This window comes from Leptomonas pyrrhocoris (genome assembly GCF_001293395.1).
Source record: "Leptomonas pyrrhocoris isolate H10 chromosome Unknown, whole genome shotgun sequence".
Lineage (NCBI taxonomy): Eukaryota > Euglenozoa > Kinetoplastea > Trypanosomatida > Trypanosomatidae > Leptomonas > Leptomonas pyrrhocoris.
In genome coordinates this window covers 2526276-2540816 of record NW_015438357.1, presented here as the reverse complement: position 1 = coordinate 2540816, position 14541 = coordinate 2526276, and the positions used below count along the sequence as shown (strand labels likewise).

General features: G+C 56.7%; 6 protein-coding genes across 6 annotated transcripts; all 6 read left to right on the top strand.

The window, feature by feature from the left end:
- Nucleotides 1-630: 630 nt before the first annotated feature.
- On the top strand, nt 631-1452 carry ABB37_00853 (putative mitochondrial hypothetical protein; the record flags this gene model as incomplete). The annotated part of the gene is made up of 1 exon (XM_015797217.1): nt 631-1452. The coding sequence occupies exon 1, from the start codon at nt 754-756 to the stop codon at nt 1450-1452; it is 699 nt and encodes a 232-aa protein (XP_015665225.1). The 5' UTR covers nt 631-753.
- An 857-nt stretch (nt 1453-2309) lies between these two features.
- Nucleotides 2310-2975, top strand: ABB37_00852 (hypothetical protein; the record flags this gene model as incomplete). The annotated part of the gene is made up of 1 exon (XM_015797216.1): nt 2310-2975. The coding sequence occupies exon 1, from the start codon at nt 2520-2522 to the stop codon at nt 2973-2975; it is 456 nt and encodes a 151-aa protein (XP_015665224.1). The 5' UTR covers nt 2310-2519.
- Nucleotides 2976-3439: 464 nt separating this feature from the next.
- On the top strand, nt 3440-4757 carry ABB37_00851 (putative mitochondrial protein disulfide isomerase; the record flags this gene model as incomplete). Its single annotated transcript, XM_015797215.1, has 1 exon — nt 3440-4757. The coding sequence occupies exon 1, from the start codon at nt 3627-3629 to the stop codon at nt 4755-4757; it is 1131 nt and encodes a 376-aa protein (XP_015665223.1). The 5' UTR covers nt 3440-3626.
- Nucleotides 4758-5751: 994 nt separating this feature from the next.
- ABB37_00850 (hypothetical protein) lies at nt 5752-10466 on the top strand (the record flags this gene model as incomplete). Its single annotated transcript, XM_015797214.1, has 1 exon — nt 5752-10466. The coding sequence occupies exon 1, from the start codon at nt 5955-5957 to the stop codon at nt 10464-10466; it is 4512 nt and encodes a 1503-aa protein (XP_015665222.1). The 5' UTR covers nt 5752-5954.
- A 748-nt stretch (nt 10467-11214) lies between these two features.
- Nucleotides 11215-11634, top strand: ABB37_00849 (putative mitochondrial 10 kDa heat shock protein; the record flags this gene model as incomplete). The annotated part of the gene is made up of 1 exon (XM_015797213.1): nt 11215-11634. Exon 1 carries the CDS (start codon nt 11332-11334, stop codon nt 11632-11634), a length of 303 nt encoding a protein of 100 aa, XP_015665221.1. The 5' UTR covers nt 11215-11331.
- A 1317-nt stretch (nt 11635-12951) lies between these two features.
- On the top strand, nt 12952-14336 carry ABB37_00848 (hypothetical protein; the record flags this gene model as incomplete). The annotated part of the gene is made up of 1 exon (XM_015797212.1): nt 12952-14336. Exon 1 carries the CDS (start codon nt 13044-13046, stop codon nt 14334-14336), a length of 1293 nt encoding a protein of 430 aa, XP_015665220.1. The 5' UTR covers nt 12952-13043.
- Nucleotides 14337-14541: the final 205 nt, after the last annotated feature.

Sequence of the window (14541 nt, the reverse complement as noted above, 5' to 3'; positions counted from 1 at the left end):
CCCCCCCCCGCCCCAGTTTACACGCGGGAACCGACGAAGAACAAACGAAAACGTCAGTTGCGATGTTGCTCATCTTTTTTCTTTTCTTTTGTTGCGTCGCGCGACTACACGCATTTACAAGCACATTGGATCCTAGAGTGACTATCCTCTGTTGTGAGTTGCCCCTACCGAGTTGCACATCTACCATTTTTGCTCTTGCTATACAATTATAATCCACAAAGAAGAAAAACAGGATCAACAAAATCACGGCTTTATCGAGGTGAACTGCTTTGTGAAACGCTCTCTTTCTACCAGCCTAGCTGGTGTGTGTGCGTGTGCGTGCGGTGTGTATATTGAGAACCCAATTCTTGATCTCCTCAACGTGAAGTGGGAATCCTTCATCTGTGCATACACCGTCTCGCACCTTTTTTAATTTTGTTCTATTCTATTTTGTGTTTTCAGGGCGAGCACAGCGTTTGGCGCTGGCGCCTTTCTGGGGCCGCTCGTAAAAGCGCCTTCTGACACCTCGCTGCGTGGAAGTACTCTTCCTCTCTTTCTGTAATTCCCCCGCTTGTGTTGGCCACACCTCTCTTTCTCTCACACCCTGTGTTGCCGGGTTGCCGCGCAAATACCTGCTTATGCACATTTGTAGAATCCGCCCCTAAAGGAACCCCCTAAAAAAAAAAGAGTTGAACTCTCGAGCAAGACACAAATTATTGGTTTTCTGAGGAGTTTTTCTTTTTCCTTGTTGGAAGCTTGTGTCGCACTTTCGCAATGACCGCTGCGTCTTCTTCCCGCTCCGCAGCAGCGGTGTGGCTGCGTTTTGCGCTTGTGGCGCTGCTTGTCTGCCTCGCCGCCGCCGTCGTCACCTCGGCTTCAGAGGAGACCGTCACTTACTTTGGCCAGCTGCGGCTGCCCGAGGCCTACCTGCGCCACCCGGATAGCCAAAACCCCCTCAACAACATCCAGCAAGGTAGCGTGCTGCTGACGAACGGGCACGGCACGATTATGGTGCCCACCGCCCGCGACGGCTCCTTCATCGCCTACAAGCTGCCTTACGGCACCTACCTCATGCAGGCCGACTACCACGACTTCGAGTTTCCAACGATGCGCGTGGACGTGATGTACCGCGAGACCAGCTCCGGCGCGCACGAGCCGCTGATCCGCACCTCCACGAACGACTTCCCAGTGAAGCAGGTGGAAGGGACAGGGTTGGAAGAGGAGAGCCCTGCGCTGATTCCAGTCTCTGGCATGCATCAATACTACGTGCCGCGTCAGGAGATGCGCCTGACGGACCTCGTCAAGAATCCAATGATAATGATGCTGCTCATCTCGTGTGGTTTGATGGGGCTCATGAAGTTGTTCCCGGAGGAGGAGGTGAAGGAGTCGCAGAAGATGTCGCGGGAGTGGCAAAAGAAACTCGCGGCGAAGGTGGCCGCTGCAGCAGAGAAGCCTGGCGCTGCTAAGAAGTGAGCGTGGTTTCGCGTGGAGAAAAGGGGAGGAGAGGGAGAGGAGGAACGAAGTTGCACAAGGGGAGGGGCTGGGGCATATAAATATTTTTGCGGTTTTGTTTTTAAATGTTTTCCGCTCTGAAGCTATTATGATGATATTGGGCGCTCTACCGCATGCCTCACCTTGGCATCCCCTTTCCTTCCCTTTTTTCTGGGAGTACATCTCACGTTGTCGTCCACCCGAGAGGAGCAGAGTATGGACCCCAGCTCCGTTGTGCATTGCTTAATGTTGCGTCCTGATACAGCAGGGTTTTCTTTTGCGTGTTGTTGCCGATTTCGTGTTGTGTCGAGTGTCGTATTTGTGTTGCGTGTGCCCTTTTAAATCTGCGTTATTGTCTCTCTTTTCTTAAAAAAACCAATATCTATGTGCTATTCGATAGAGCGACCACGAAGAGGGAAGGAAACGAGGGGGATCCGTCGTATGCCCCCGATGGCGACTGCGGTGAGGCAGCCGCTTCCGTTTGAGGCAGGTGACAAGGCGGAACGCACGACTCTCTCTCTCTGTCTCTGTGTGTTCCTGTGTGTGCCGTTTCGGTTTGCCATGAGTTTCCAGATCAAACTACCGGTCGCACGAGCCTGTCTCTATGTTTTGTTTGCTCTTCCTTTGCACGGAGGAAACCCTCACGCAATGTGACATCGCAATTTAGTCTTTTTTTCTTTTTAGGTATGTTCCTCTCCAAAGCTATTCCAAAAGCCCGTCCTGAGAGCAAACATGAAGGTGTAGACCCACCCGGAAGACCGTTGTAGTGGTGGCCAATCCTATCAGTATCTTTTTTGTTCCTCTTCTCTCTTTCTCAAATGCGTCTTTCTCGTACCACAGCTCTTCGCTTGGCTTAACGCCCTTCCCCGAATGCCGCGACGAGCAGCAACAGAGAAGAATTATCTCGCACAGATGCGGGAGCTGAAGGCTTAAAAACAACGAAGAACATTTTTTACGTTATCTCAGCCATCGTATCAAAACCGAACAGCAGCAGCAATAACGGCACAACGCGGCGCTTTCCCCACCGGTTGTCGCGGGCGCGCTCGCTGATGCGCCTGGTGCTCATCTTTCTCGTCACATTCGTCGTTGTCTTCTTTATTGCGGTGCACTTTTTGAAGACGAAGAAGGTCAGTAATACAGTGCTGCTCCCGTCGCGCAAAATGGAAGGCGTCGAGGATGTGAACTCGGAGAACTACGACGATGTGGTGGGGCACGACCGCTACGTGCTGATCGAGTTCTACGCGGACTGGTGTGGCCACTGCAGGGTCTTCTCCCCGACGTACGCCAAATTCGCCAAGTACGTGCAGCATCGCCCCGACTTAGTCTCCCGCCTCATCGTGGCGAAGGTGAACTCTCCCGAGAACGTGCGCATAGAGCAGCGCTACAAGATTGAGGGCTACCCGACGGTGCTGCTGGTGCCGCCGCACTCGCACACCTGGGTGGAGTTTCAGCACTCGCGCGACGTCAACGGGCTTACGCAGTTTGTAGAGGAGCAACTCGCGTAAGGAGCGAAAAGGTGTACAACATAGAAGGGTACGCCCCTGTCTCACCTTTCTGACGTGCGGAGTTTATATTGTTATTATTGTCTACCTTCACCTTTTTGTTTACCAGCTTCTTCTCACGGATGAGGAAAAGTTTCAACCTTTATGAGAGAAAAAAGAAGAAAAGGCCAGCGGAGTCGACCCCCGCGTGTTGTACCAGCGGTGCGGTGCGTTTTCAGTAGTTCTCCAGCTGAAGGTGGACGCGAGTATTGCGGAATTGTTGCGATAAAAATTGACAGGCGCGTTTCTATTTTTTTTTTTCTAAAAGTTGTGTCGTCGTGTCGGCGTTACGTGACAAGTGGCAAACAACAACACCTCTGTTTCTTCTTCTGTCTTCTGTCTTCTTTTCATTTTTCCTTTCTCCGTGTTCTTCTCTCCACTCGTGTGCTGATCGCTGGGGTTGCATCCTTCTTCTCACATCTTGTGTAGGAGGTTTTTTGCATCTTGCACATTTACCATTTCGACACTCTAGCTTTTGCGCTGTCTCATATTCCGTACGGCATTCGTTGACACTATTAACTGCGTTTCACGTATTGCCGGCTCAACCGAAAAAACGGCTTTTACTATCTACTTTAATTATTGATATTTTTTTATTATCTCCCTCTCATTGACGTAATGAAGCGCTTCGTTGTGTTGCTGCTGCTGGCAACGGCCATCTTGGCTGTGCTGGCTTCCGCCCAGGCCGAAGACCCTGGAGTGGAGATGCCCGGCATCGTGCAGATGACCAAGTCTAGCTTTAACGAGCTCGTCGGCAAGAAGAAAGCGGCGCTCGTCGAGTTCTACGCGCCGTGGTGCGGTCATTGCAAGCACATGGCCCCTGCATACACCGAACTCGGCGCCGCCTTCCTACGCAGCAGCCGGGCAAAAGACCTACTGGTGATCGGCAAGGTCGACTCCACCCAGGAGCAGGAATTGGGCAAGAGGTTCGACGTCAAGGGCTTTCCGACAATTCTGTACTTCCCCGCCGGGTCCACCACTCCGGTCAAGTATGAGGGCCTGCGCACGGCGGACGACTTCGTCAAGTTCTTGTCCAGCAAGATCCCCGGCCTGCTGATGAGCCTTCCGCAGGAGCCGCAGTTTGCGGTGGATCTCACGCCGGACAACTTCGACGCCGTCGCGCTGGACCCGACCAAGTCGGCGCTCGTCATGTTCTACGCGCCGTGGTGCGGGCACTGCAAGGCGCTGAAGCCCAAGTACAGCCAGCTTGCGAAGATTTACGAGAACGACGCGGATGTGGTCATTGCGCGCATCGACGCCGACGACAAGGCGAACAAGGCCGTTGCGGAGCGGTACGATGTCCACGGCTTCCCGACCATCTACTTCTTCCCCAAGGGCGAAAACGCGAAGCCGGAAGAGTACAAGAGTGGCCGCGAGATCGAGGACTTCTTGACGTTTGTGAATGAGCGGGCCGGCACGCACCGGCTTGCCAACGGCGACCTTTCGTGGGACTTCGGCGTGATTGAGGAGTTGTCGAAGGCCGTCGCGTCGGTCGCGGTCAGCGAAGGCACCGAGGCGACCGCCAGCGCCGTGGAGCAGGTGAAGGAGATGGCGGCTAAGCTGGGAGACTCCCCGAGCACCGGCTACTACGTGAAGACGGCAGAGCGCATTGCGGAGAAGGGCGGCGAGTCCGTCTCGACGGAGCTGGCACGTCTGCAGCGCACGCTGGACGGTGCCGTGAAGGGTGCGCGCCGGGACAACATGCTGCTCCGCGTGAACATCCTGACCGCCATCTCGAAGCAGTTGTAAGGAGCGGGGGAACAGCAAAGAGAAATCGAAGCAACATGAGAACGCGAGGTGAAGAGCCACAAGGTGTGATTGAGGCCCCACCATTGTTTTTCTTCCCTTGCTCCTCTACAACGGCCGCGGCTATTTCACTTTTTTTCTTTCTGTGGGTGCTTCGTGTGTGTTGCTCTGCGCGCTGATCGGTCGTGGGCTTCACCAGACTGCGTCGTAGGCAACCGTCTTCTTCTTTTTTTCGTTTTTTGCTATTCCTACTTTCACCTATCTCTCTCTTCCACTCGCTTGTGCGCGGTGCACATGGGAAAGACGTATGGACCTGCGTAGGAAATCGCTTCGCTGAGCAAACGACCGTCGATGTATAACGAAGCAAAAAATCTATCATTTATGAGTGCAATAAGATGCAAAGTGACAGACAAGAACACCTCCGCAACGCTGGTGCGTCTCCTTCTCCCCCCGCCCCCTTCCGTCCCTTGTAGCGGGAGAAACTGTGTGCACCTACAACAAACCGGAAAAGGAATAAATCTAACTTCTGATACGGACAGAGAGAGAGAGGAAACGATGCTATCAAAAATGAAAAGGAGGTGGTTTCTATGAAGGCAAACCAACACACACACACACACACAGTGTGCTTTTTTGGTCCCTAATTATTGGTTTTTATGGAACGTGAAGCGTATATATGTAAACGGTTTCTGATCTCGTTCAATGTGTCTGTGTGTGTGTCTGTGTCTGTGCAAAGTGGTACGTGTGCTCCATCGAATCAACGTAGCAATAATAAAGAATACGGTTCACTCTTCTTCCCGTTGGATTTCTTTTTCTTATTTTTGACGCACGCATTCGTCCGATTTGCCGTTATGATGATACAAGCAACCGGGAAAAACAGCATCTTGTTTTTTGTATTTCTTCGGCTCACGTTGTGCTGTCCTTCATCTCCTCTCATCGCTGCCACCGTTTCCCGTCTTCTCTCGCTTTGCTTTATCCGCTTCCTGCCTTCAAAAAAAAAGTCCCATCTTGCTCTTCTCTCAAGGCTACCGGCGCTCAAAAGCTCCTTTACCCAAATCGGTAAAAGGAAAGAGGCAGCTGAAGAGATCAATAAAACAGTTGAACGTTAAAGAAACACAACTACACAGTTAGGTGCGTCTTATCCTCATCGTCCACTCTCTCCCTCTCATTCCCGCACAAACACACTGGCAGATTTTGGATAGGATGACGTTAGAGGGCACCATCGCTGGCCTGCGATACCGTCGCAGTCGCCGCAGCGATGCCGCTCCACTGGCGCGCATGATGGAACTGGGCGACGCGATTGGAGGCGGTCTGCCTACCCCGGGCGTCTTCCGCGTTTTCACCGAGCGCGACTTTGCGCTACTGATCGAGACGGCGATGATTTGTGTGACGGCGGTGCGCGATGTGCCGTCGAGTGAGGCCGCGGCGACGGCGACTGACAAAACCGAAGAGGTGGTGGCCGGCTTCATCTCACTGGACGACGTACCACCGAATCACAGCATCAGCGGAGGCGCCGGGCAGAACAGTGGCGACAGCAACACACAGGAGAGCGTGCGTGCGCAAATGGCAGCGTACATCCCGATCAAGAAGCAGGAGGGTCCAGTAACGCAGGCGAATAGCCTGTGGCTGCGCATGCTGCTGTCTCCCGAGAGCGCCTTCTTGAACAGCAGCACCAACTGTGCGCCTACCGGGTTGAGCGCTACTGGGTCGAAGACACTGTCGGGGAAAACCGCGTTGAGCTACAGCACGCCGGAGATCACAATGGATCTGCTGCGCGTCACCTTGGGCAGTCTTAGCGGCGTCGAGCACGTATTTCTGTCCCTTGGTGGACCCTTTGCCTGCCTGAGCGAAATCCCCGGTCTGTCCAAGCTACCGAGCACTGTCGCTTCTTCCTCCACTTCTTCTACGACGGCGTCCGTTTTTCACCTCGGACGTGCGGCCGTGCTTCCGCCCCTCACGATGCGCCAAGGCCGCGTGGAGGACTACGACGACGCCGTGACGCTACTCGTGGCCGGCGGGCCAGGAATCATCACCCGCCTGCCACCCCAGTTTTATCTTGAGGAGCTGCTGCAGGCGCAGGATGCTCAGCACAAAGTCATCGTCGCCGAGGACTCCGTCACGCACGAGGTGGTCGGCCTGGCGTGTGTCCGTCAGCTCAACTTGGAGGAGCAGCAGTACCTTGCTCGCTTCTACAACACGGACATGCTCGAGCGACTGAAGCCGATGAACGTCGACGGCAGCGAGACGGCGGCGGCACCCGCGGCGCCGTACCACGACAGTCGCGCCCCCTCCTGCACCGCCAGCATCTTTTTCCTCTACTTCAACCCCCACTTCGAGCACAGCGCCTACCAGCTCCTGCCGTACATCTTTCTCCAGTTCCCCTTGTGCGATTACGCCGCGCTGCAGTGCACGCACGCGCAGCGGCTGCCGGAACCGATGGTGCTGCAGCGCTTCCAGTACATGCCGCTGCGCCGGTATCAGCCGCACAACGTCAGGGGCGAGGTGACACCGCCGCCGGATGCGCTGTGGGTGTGTCCGCGCGTGTCGCTCGAGGCGGAGGCCGGCATGCAGGCACAGGTGGCGCCGCTCTTTGGCCCGGCCGGCGCGGAACTGTGGGCGGCGGTGATGGCACAGTTCGGTGCCCCTCACGCCGCCCCGGCTGCCGGGTCTGGCGTCCACGCCGTGCTCCATCAGCAGCAACAGAAGCAGCAACTCCGCCGAAACAGCACGAGCACGACGGCAGGTGGGGCTGGATCTATCCTCCCGGGCTGCTCCATGGAGCTCCTCAGCGCTCTCCGCGAGGACCTCGGCATCGAAGCGTCGCATGAGAAGACGCGGCAGGCTGCCGGCCCGGTGCCGATCGGCGCCGTCTTCGCCCTCTCCTGGGGACTTCCCGCCGCTTCATCGTCACCGTCGTCCACGGCAGGGCGGACGGTGGTCGGCGTGCTGTCGGTGCAGCCGCTCTCGGTGGGTGAGATGTACGCCCTCCGCGCAAACTACGACCTCGACCGCTTTCTGTCCTTCAACACTGCGGGCAGCTACGACTACACGGCGACGGACATCTTTATATCTGCCGGTGAGGGCCCTCTACGATACCGCTCTGCTGAGCTGCCGGGCCTTGCCGTGCGCTTCGCCTACATCCGACCCGCCTTCCGCCATCACTTGAAGTTTTTCTTGCGGGAGGTGCTGCGTCAGACGAGGACAGAGGTGCTGCTGAACCTGACGAGCGTCGATGCCTCGCTCTGCCAAACCGCGCTGCTGGCCTTCACGTACGCCCCGCCGCGACGCGTGGTGGAGGTGGAGGGGACGACAACAGCGTCGAAGACAATTACAAACAACTACGCCGGCGGCATCGACGAGGACGGGGATAGCGAGAAGTCAACGATCCGCATTCCCGAGGTGAACGACGTGACGCCGGCGTTGGCGCGCGACAAGACCGCTTCCAACGCCGCCGCTGCTGCGGCGGGGAAGGAAAAGGAGAAGGACGATGAAAGGGGAAACGCCGCAAACCTAGCCCTCAGCTCGCTCTTCTTCACAACGCGCCGGCTGCTTAGTGACGAGCGAGTTCGTGTGCATCCGCGGCTGGTCGTCGTTGGCGCCAGTGCCACGGCGCTCTCGATGCTCTACGAACTCTTCCGCGTCCCCTACGTGGAGCTGCTGAACGTGACGCTCATCGCGACGGACGGCATCCCGCCGCACCCAAACCAAACGATCGGCGACAGCGTCATCGCGCGCTCGCGTCAGCAGCAGATTTGGCAGGCAGACACGATGGGGCTGTTAGAGCGGGAGTACATGCGGCTGCGCCTGGGCGACGGCATCAACACCACCGCCTCCCTCAGCATTGGCGCGAACGTGGTGCGTGTGGTGCAGGGTACGCTGATCGACATCGACACGAACTTGAAGTACGTGCAGCTGGAGAACGGCGTGTACGAACCCTACGACCACCTCATCCTCGCCACGGGCCGGCAGTACATCGTGCCCCCTGCGATCCGCGCTTTACAGCAGCAGGAGGCTCGCAGCACCCTCGACGGCGTCATGGCGCTGTCGGGCGTGTTGGCGGAGGACAAGCTGCGGCACGCGCTGTCGGAGCTCAACCAATCGAACGCCACTTCTATTGCGAACGTCGTCGTGTACGGCTCTGGCCTCGACGCGATCGCGACGCTGTCCACTATGATCTCCGTCGGCTTCCCGGCGCAGCGGCTGGTGCTGTGCCGACCGCAGCCCGACGGCTCTTCGGGTGTCTCAAGCGGCGGCGTCTTCCGCGATGCCGCGTGCGCTGATGCGGCGATGGCGCTGTTCCGTGTGATGGGCGTGACGGTGTTGGACGGTTACGGCGTATCTCGGTTAGAGTTCGACGATGAACTACTCTCCTCGGTGATGCTGGCCTCCTTGTCGTTTGAGCGAAAGGCCGGGGACGCGGTGGAGCTGCCGTGCTCCATGATTGTGTGCCTCGAAGACAAGGACATCGACCACAGCGTGCTCTCCGCGCTGACGAAGCGGTCGATTGTGTTTGACGGCCGCGTCATTGTCGGCACGGCGTATGAGACGAGTCAGCCGGACGTGATGGCGGCGGGGCCCGTCGCGATGTTCTCTCGCCGCTACGGGGCGACCGAGTCCTTTGAGACGTACAGCGCGAGGGACGTCGGGCGCGACGTGGCACACGTGCTGCTCGGCCGGCTGGGTTTGGAGGAGTTCCGCCGTGGCGGGCACGACACGCACCGCAGCACGTTGTCGGAGACGCACCCGAGCACACCGGATGCGAAGGAGGACACGCTAAACGGTGCGACGGCGACCCCAAACACAACTTCTTCGCCCTCCTCCTCTGCCGCTTCGCCGCAGGCTGCTGATGCTGCTGCTGCTGCTGCTGCACACGCGCCGCTGCCGTTTTATCCATCACCGGTGACGCGCCGTGTCCGGATGCCGTGCAACTACCACTACTTCAGTGCTGTGCGCGGCGCAGCGCAGTTCGAACCGAAGGACTGCATTCGATTGGAGTACGCCTCTACCGATATGCCGGCTATTTCCCTCGACGACGTGCCGAACACCGTCACCGTAAGTCACGGGTGCGGCGACGACGGCGAAGAACGCGCGTTGCGAGAGATGCTGATCATCTTCATTCATCGTCGTCATCGCACGGTGGACGGCGTCGTCTACTTCGGTAACGGTACGCCGCCGGTGCACAACTACCGCGCTCTCATTGGACTGCCCGAGTCGCTCTTTCATTTAGAATTTCGGTTCAACGAGGCCCTCGCGAAGGGCGGAAGCAGCAGCAGCGCCGGGGACAGTGAAGAAAAAAGCAGCGCCTCGCTGGACGCCACGACGCAGCGCGCAGGTGGCGGCTGCGGTGTGCTAACCGCACCAATCCGCAACCACCGACTGGACCTCGTTGCTTACCTGCGACTGCCCCTCTTTCACCCTCTCCTCTGCGAGCACTTTACCACGTTCTTTGCGCAGCTGAGACGAGAGGTGGAGACCGTCGAGGAGGTCAACGCGGAGCGCGAGCGCGTGTTGCGTGAGGCGCAGGCATCTGGCAAGCTGACGCCCGAGGATGCCGCGGCGCAGGTGGCCGCGTTGACGGACACCAAGACAGCGTTTCGGTACAAGGTGCAGCTGGCGTTACTAAAGTACCTGCACGAAGGGAAGGACAGGCGCCCGCAGAGCATGTATCTACCGGGCATCGAGAGGCAAGTGGCGATGCAACGGAATGCCGGCTGAGAAGCGCAGCACACAACACAACCGGTTTCCTCTCCTCATTGTGCCGTCTTCTGTGTGCGGCGGTCACAGAGTTCTGTTGTTTTCTCTTTCGTTTGCTTTCCCCCTTTCAATGAATAAACCATCGAGGTCTTCATGTACAAAAGAATGTATGATAGCACTTTTTCTCAAGGTCAATCTGACAAGATTTTTTCCCCCAGGTTTGTATGCTTCGTAGCTGACGTGTATCCCGACGTATGTGCGGTGCGTTTTGATCCGTCTGACGTACCCCTACCCCCTCCTCTTCTTCTTGTGTTTCACTTCACTGCGTCCTTCAACCAAGCAATTTGAGAAAACGAAACGGCCAACGCCTCTTTCCCTTCCTTGTTTTTCTCTAAGTGTGCGTTTTTGGGAAGGTCAATTCTGTTGTGGCGTGTGCGCGTTGCAGTGTCACGGCGCAGCGTTCATCGCCGTTCCAAGCATTGCGCGTTGAGAGCGCGTGAGCAGAGGGGCTGAAAGCGGGAACTTTTAAAACGGTTTTCGTTTTAAACCTTCCTCCCCTCTCCCACGGTTTTGACCAGCGCAGTTCTTTCCGGTCCCCTTCGCGGCCGGAAGTAATGCGTTCTGCTTCAACGCTTCTCCCTCCCCCCGTTGTCGCAAATGAACTCTTCGCTTCCTTCTCCATTCCACTTCCACTTCCTCATCTCACCGGCCTCGATTTTGTGGGGCTTCCTTCTCACACAAAACGCGTTCTTTTCGTGTTGACTTCGCAGCTCTACACCGCTCCCTCTCTCGCTCGCCATTCTTCTTCTTCAAGCGTGCCCGTTCACAGTGCATTTGATTTCTTCTTTGTACTTGTTTTACCGCAACTCCTTAACTGTGCAACAGCATGTTCCGCTTCACCTGCCCCGCCCTGAAGAAGCTGCAGCCGCTGGGCCAGCGTGTGCTGGTGAAGCGCACCCAGGCTGCAAAGCAGACGAAGGCCGGCATTCTCATCCCGGAGCAGGTGGCCGGCAAGGTGAACGAGGGCACCGTGATTGCTGTGGCCGCGGGGTCGAAGGACTGGACGCCGACGGTGAAGGTGAACGACACGGTGCTGCTGCCGGAGTACGGCGGCTCCGCGGTGAAGGTGGAGGGCGAGGAGTTCTTCCTGTACGACGAGAGCATGCTGCTCGGCGTGCTGACCGCGTAAAGTAGAACGTGACTAATAATAATAATAAAAGGTTGAAGCCGCAAGCAACGCGTGGCTTGCTGTGTTTGTGCGTGTTGTGCTTTCGTTGTGCACCACAACGATGGAGCCTCTATTTTTTTTTTTTGGCTAATCTGAACTACTTCCTGTTGTTGCCTTTGTTTTGTTGTTGTTGTGGGGGGGGGGGCGCAGACGGTGTTGGAGGTGACGTTTTTGGATTGGCTTCGCCGGTCCTATGCCCAACCCGAGCACAGATCTGTCTTTGCTTCTTTTCGCCTGTTGTGACGTATACGAACGTGTTACGAATGGTGATCACATTTATTTCCTCAGCGACTTCTGTTATTCTCTCTCTCTCTCTGTGTGAGCTCTTTTGGCGTTTTTCGCTCACCTCTTTTTCCCTTCTTACTTGTTGACTTTGCGCAGCTCACGAACACGTCCGCCAAAAAAAGAAAAAACGAACGTCTCTCTCTCTCTCTCTTCCTCTCTCTCTCCCTGTCCTCATCGAAATCGATGCGGCGAAAACGTATTAATATGTGAAGGAGACGGGCTTTGAGGGAGGTCCAGAAGCGTTTCCTGGACGGAGGCATGTACGGGTTTGCCAGGTGATTGACTCCTGCGGGCGCGTTGTAGCTTGCGTAAAAAAAGTGAAGGAGAAAGCAAATAATAGACAAGAATGAGAAAGCGGGAGTGTGTAAGGGTCGAGAGGCGAAGCGGGGGAGTTTGGCGTTTTGTGCTTACGGTGGATAATCGGGTCGCTGAACGAATCCGCGAAGAACCGCGAAGAGAGAAAAACGAATTAAACCACGTCTCACCATTTCTATGCGTTTAACCGCAGTAGAACATGCTGCCTCAAGACATCAGGCTGGGCGTTGTTTACGTAAGAGAGGTCAACGCAATACCGGACTCTGCCGCATGCACGATGACCGACTCGGTGAGTCTTATTATCCAGCCTTTGCGCACATAGTGCGATACGTGTGTGTGCGACAGATGGGCATCGCTGGTGCAGGCTGGAGAAGAGCTTTTGTCATGCTTGTGCAGCGTCCAAACAGCCGTTTTAATCACGTTCATGGAACACTGCTAGCGTATGGATGAGAAGAGAACGAAAGCAAAAAATATAAAAGTAAATATATATATGTGATAGCGTTGCCTAAGTCTCCTCATCCGCGTCGACTCTCCCACTTCGTGCATATTTGTTCCATTGTGTCTCGCTCTCATGGCGGAGGGGTGGTTGTGGTTGTGGCTGTCCTCCACCGGGTGCAACTTAGCGTCGCGTACCTGCACCCTTCACTTTTGCTGTTTCTCTTTCGCTGGTCTGCGAAAGGGTTTGAGATTTTTGGTGGTTGTTGTGGTTCGCATTCACCATCGCATCATTGGGGCCAATACTAGTATTTTATAGAAGCGCCAAACGAGCCATGTACCGTGAGGAGGACGATGGGTCGGTCATCGTGGACGGCGTCGCTGTTGCGCCGTTTGTGCCGATCCAACACGGGCAGGTAAACATCGCTACGATGAACCTCTTGGGGTACTACTGCTTCCGCTTCGCCCGTGAGCGAGGGTGGCTGCAGACGAGCGAGGAGCTCGCACAGGCCACGCCGTACGCCGAGAGCAACGACGCCCGCCCCTTAATCGAGGACGAAGGGCACGCGTACCGCGGGACCGAGAACACGTTCTTCGCCGCCGGCGTGGAGGAAGCCCTGGCGAACCCGCACCCCCACTTTCACTACCCACCCACGCCGTCTACGCTGCTCGTGTGTGCACACTTTTGGCTGGTGCACGTCGGCAACAGCTCTTATGGGGTCTATGGCAAGCTGTTCACCTATCTTGATGGCCAGAAGGACGTGATGCGGCACCCGCTCGGTACCTTTAAGGTGACCTCGGTGCTGGTCTCGAAGGTAAAGCGGACGCCCGCGCTGTTGGAGCCGAGCAAGCTCACTCTTTTTCGATCGATTCTCGCCCGGGGTGTGGCGAAGGGGGCGCCGGTGCGAGGCGACGAGGACCGCGTGCAGCGTCTCTCGGTGCGGGAGCTGCTGCAGAGCAGTGGCTGGTTTGCCGACGCCGCTGCGGTGGCTGCCATGCAGTTGAATGCCTTCGACGAGACCCCGCCGCCTGCGTTTGAGGTAGTCCTTCCTGGCGTCGCGGCGCCGCTTCGCCTGCTCGCCCGCCGTTCCTTCACCTTGCGCGAGACGGACATCGACTTTAACCTGCACGTGAACCAGCTCGTGTCGAAGCATTTTGTGATCAACGCTTTCCGTGGCGCGGTGGCCGACGCGTCCTGCGCGTATTCGCGCCTGCTGCGGCCCGGCGAGCTGCCGCTGCTCTCCGATTTGCTGCTGCGCAAATTCCGCATCGACTACGTGCGGGAGATTCCAATGCGGTACGTCGCGGTGGAGGTGTTTTTGTTTCCGTTGGACGCGGACCGCGTGCGGGCGCAGTTTCGCGCCGCCTGCGACGCGTCTGCGCGTGTGGCGGGTGTGGAGGACGACAAACGCGATGCGTCGAGCTGCGCTGGGCGGTCCGCGCCAGAGAAAACGGGTGAGGTTACCGATGTGATGGAAATCGGCTTCTTCACGGTCGGCGTGGCCGCTGATGACGCGCCGGTGACGTCTCGCAAATTCATCGCAACCGTTGGTGTGATGTCGGCAGCGACGTGCTTCCTGCCGCAGACGCTGCGCCCGACTGCTGCCGCCCCCTCCTCTTCAATGTAGAGGTTACAATGATTAAACGTGCTGTGGATCTTGTTGTTGTAGTGACTGCTTCTTTTTTCTCCTTAGCCTCACAGAGCACAACCGCACACATACCAGCACTGTTGAGGAGGAAGTCCAAGCAGATGCCGTGCGAGGTGCGTGTGAGCACACGATGGTCGTTCAAAGAAATAATGAACAAAAATGCTTTTACATATTTTTTTTTGCC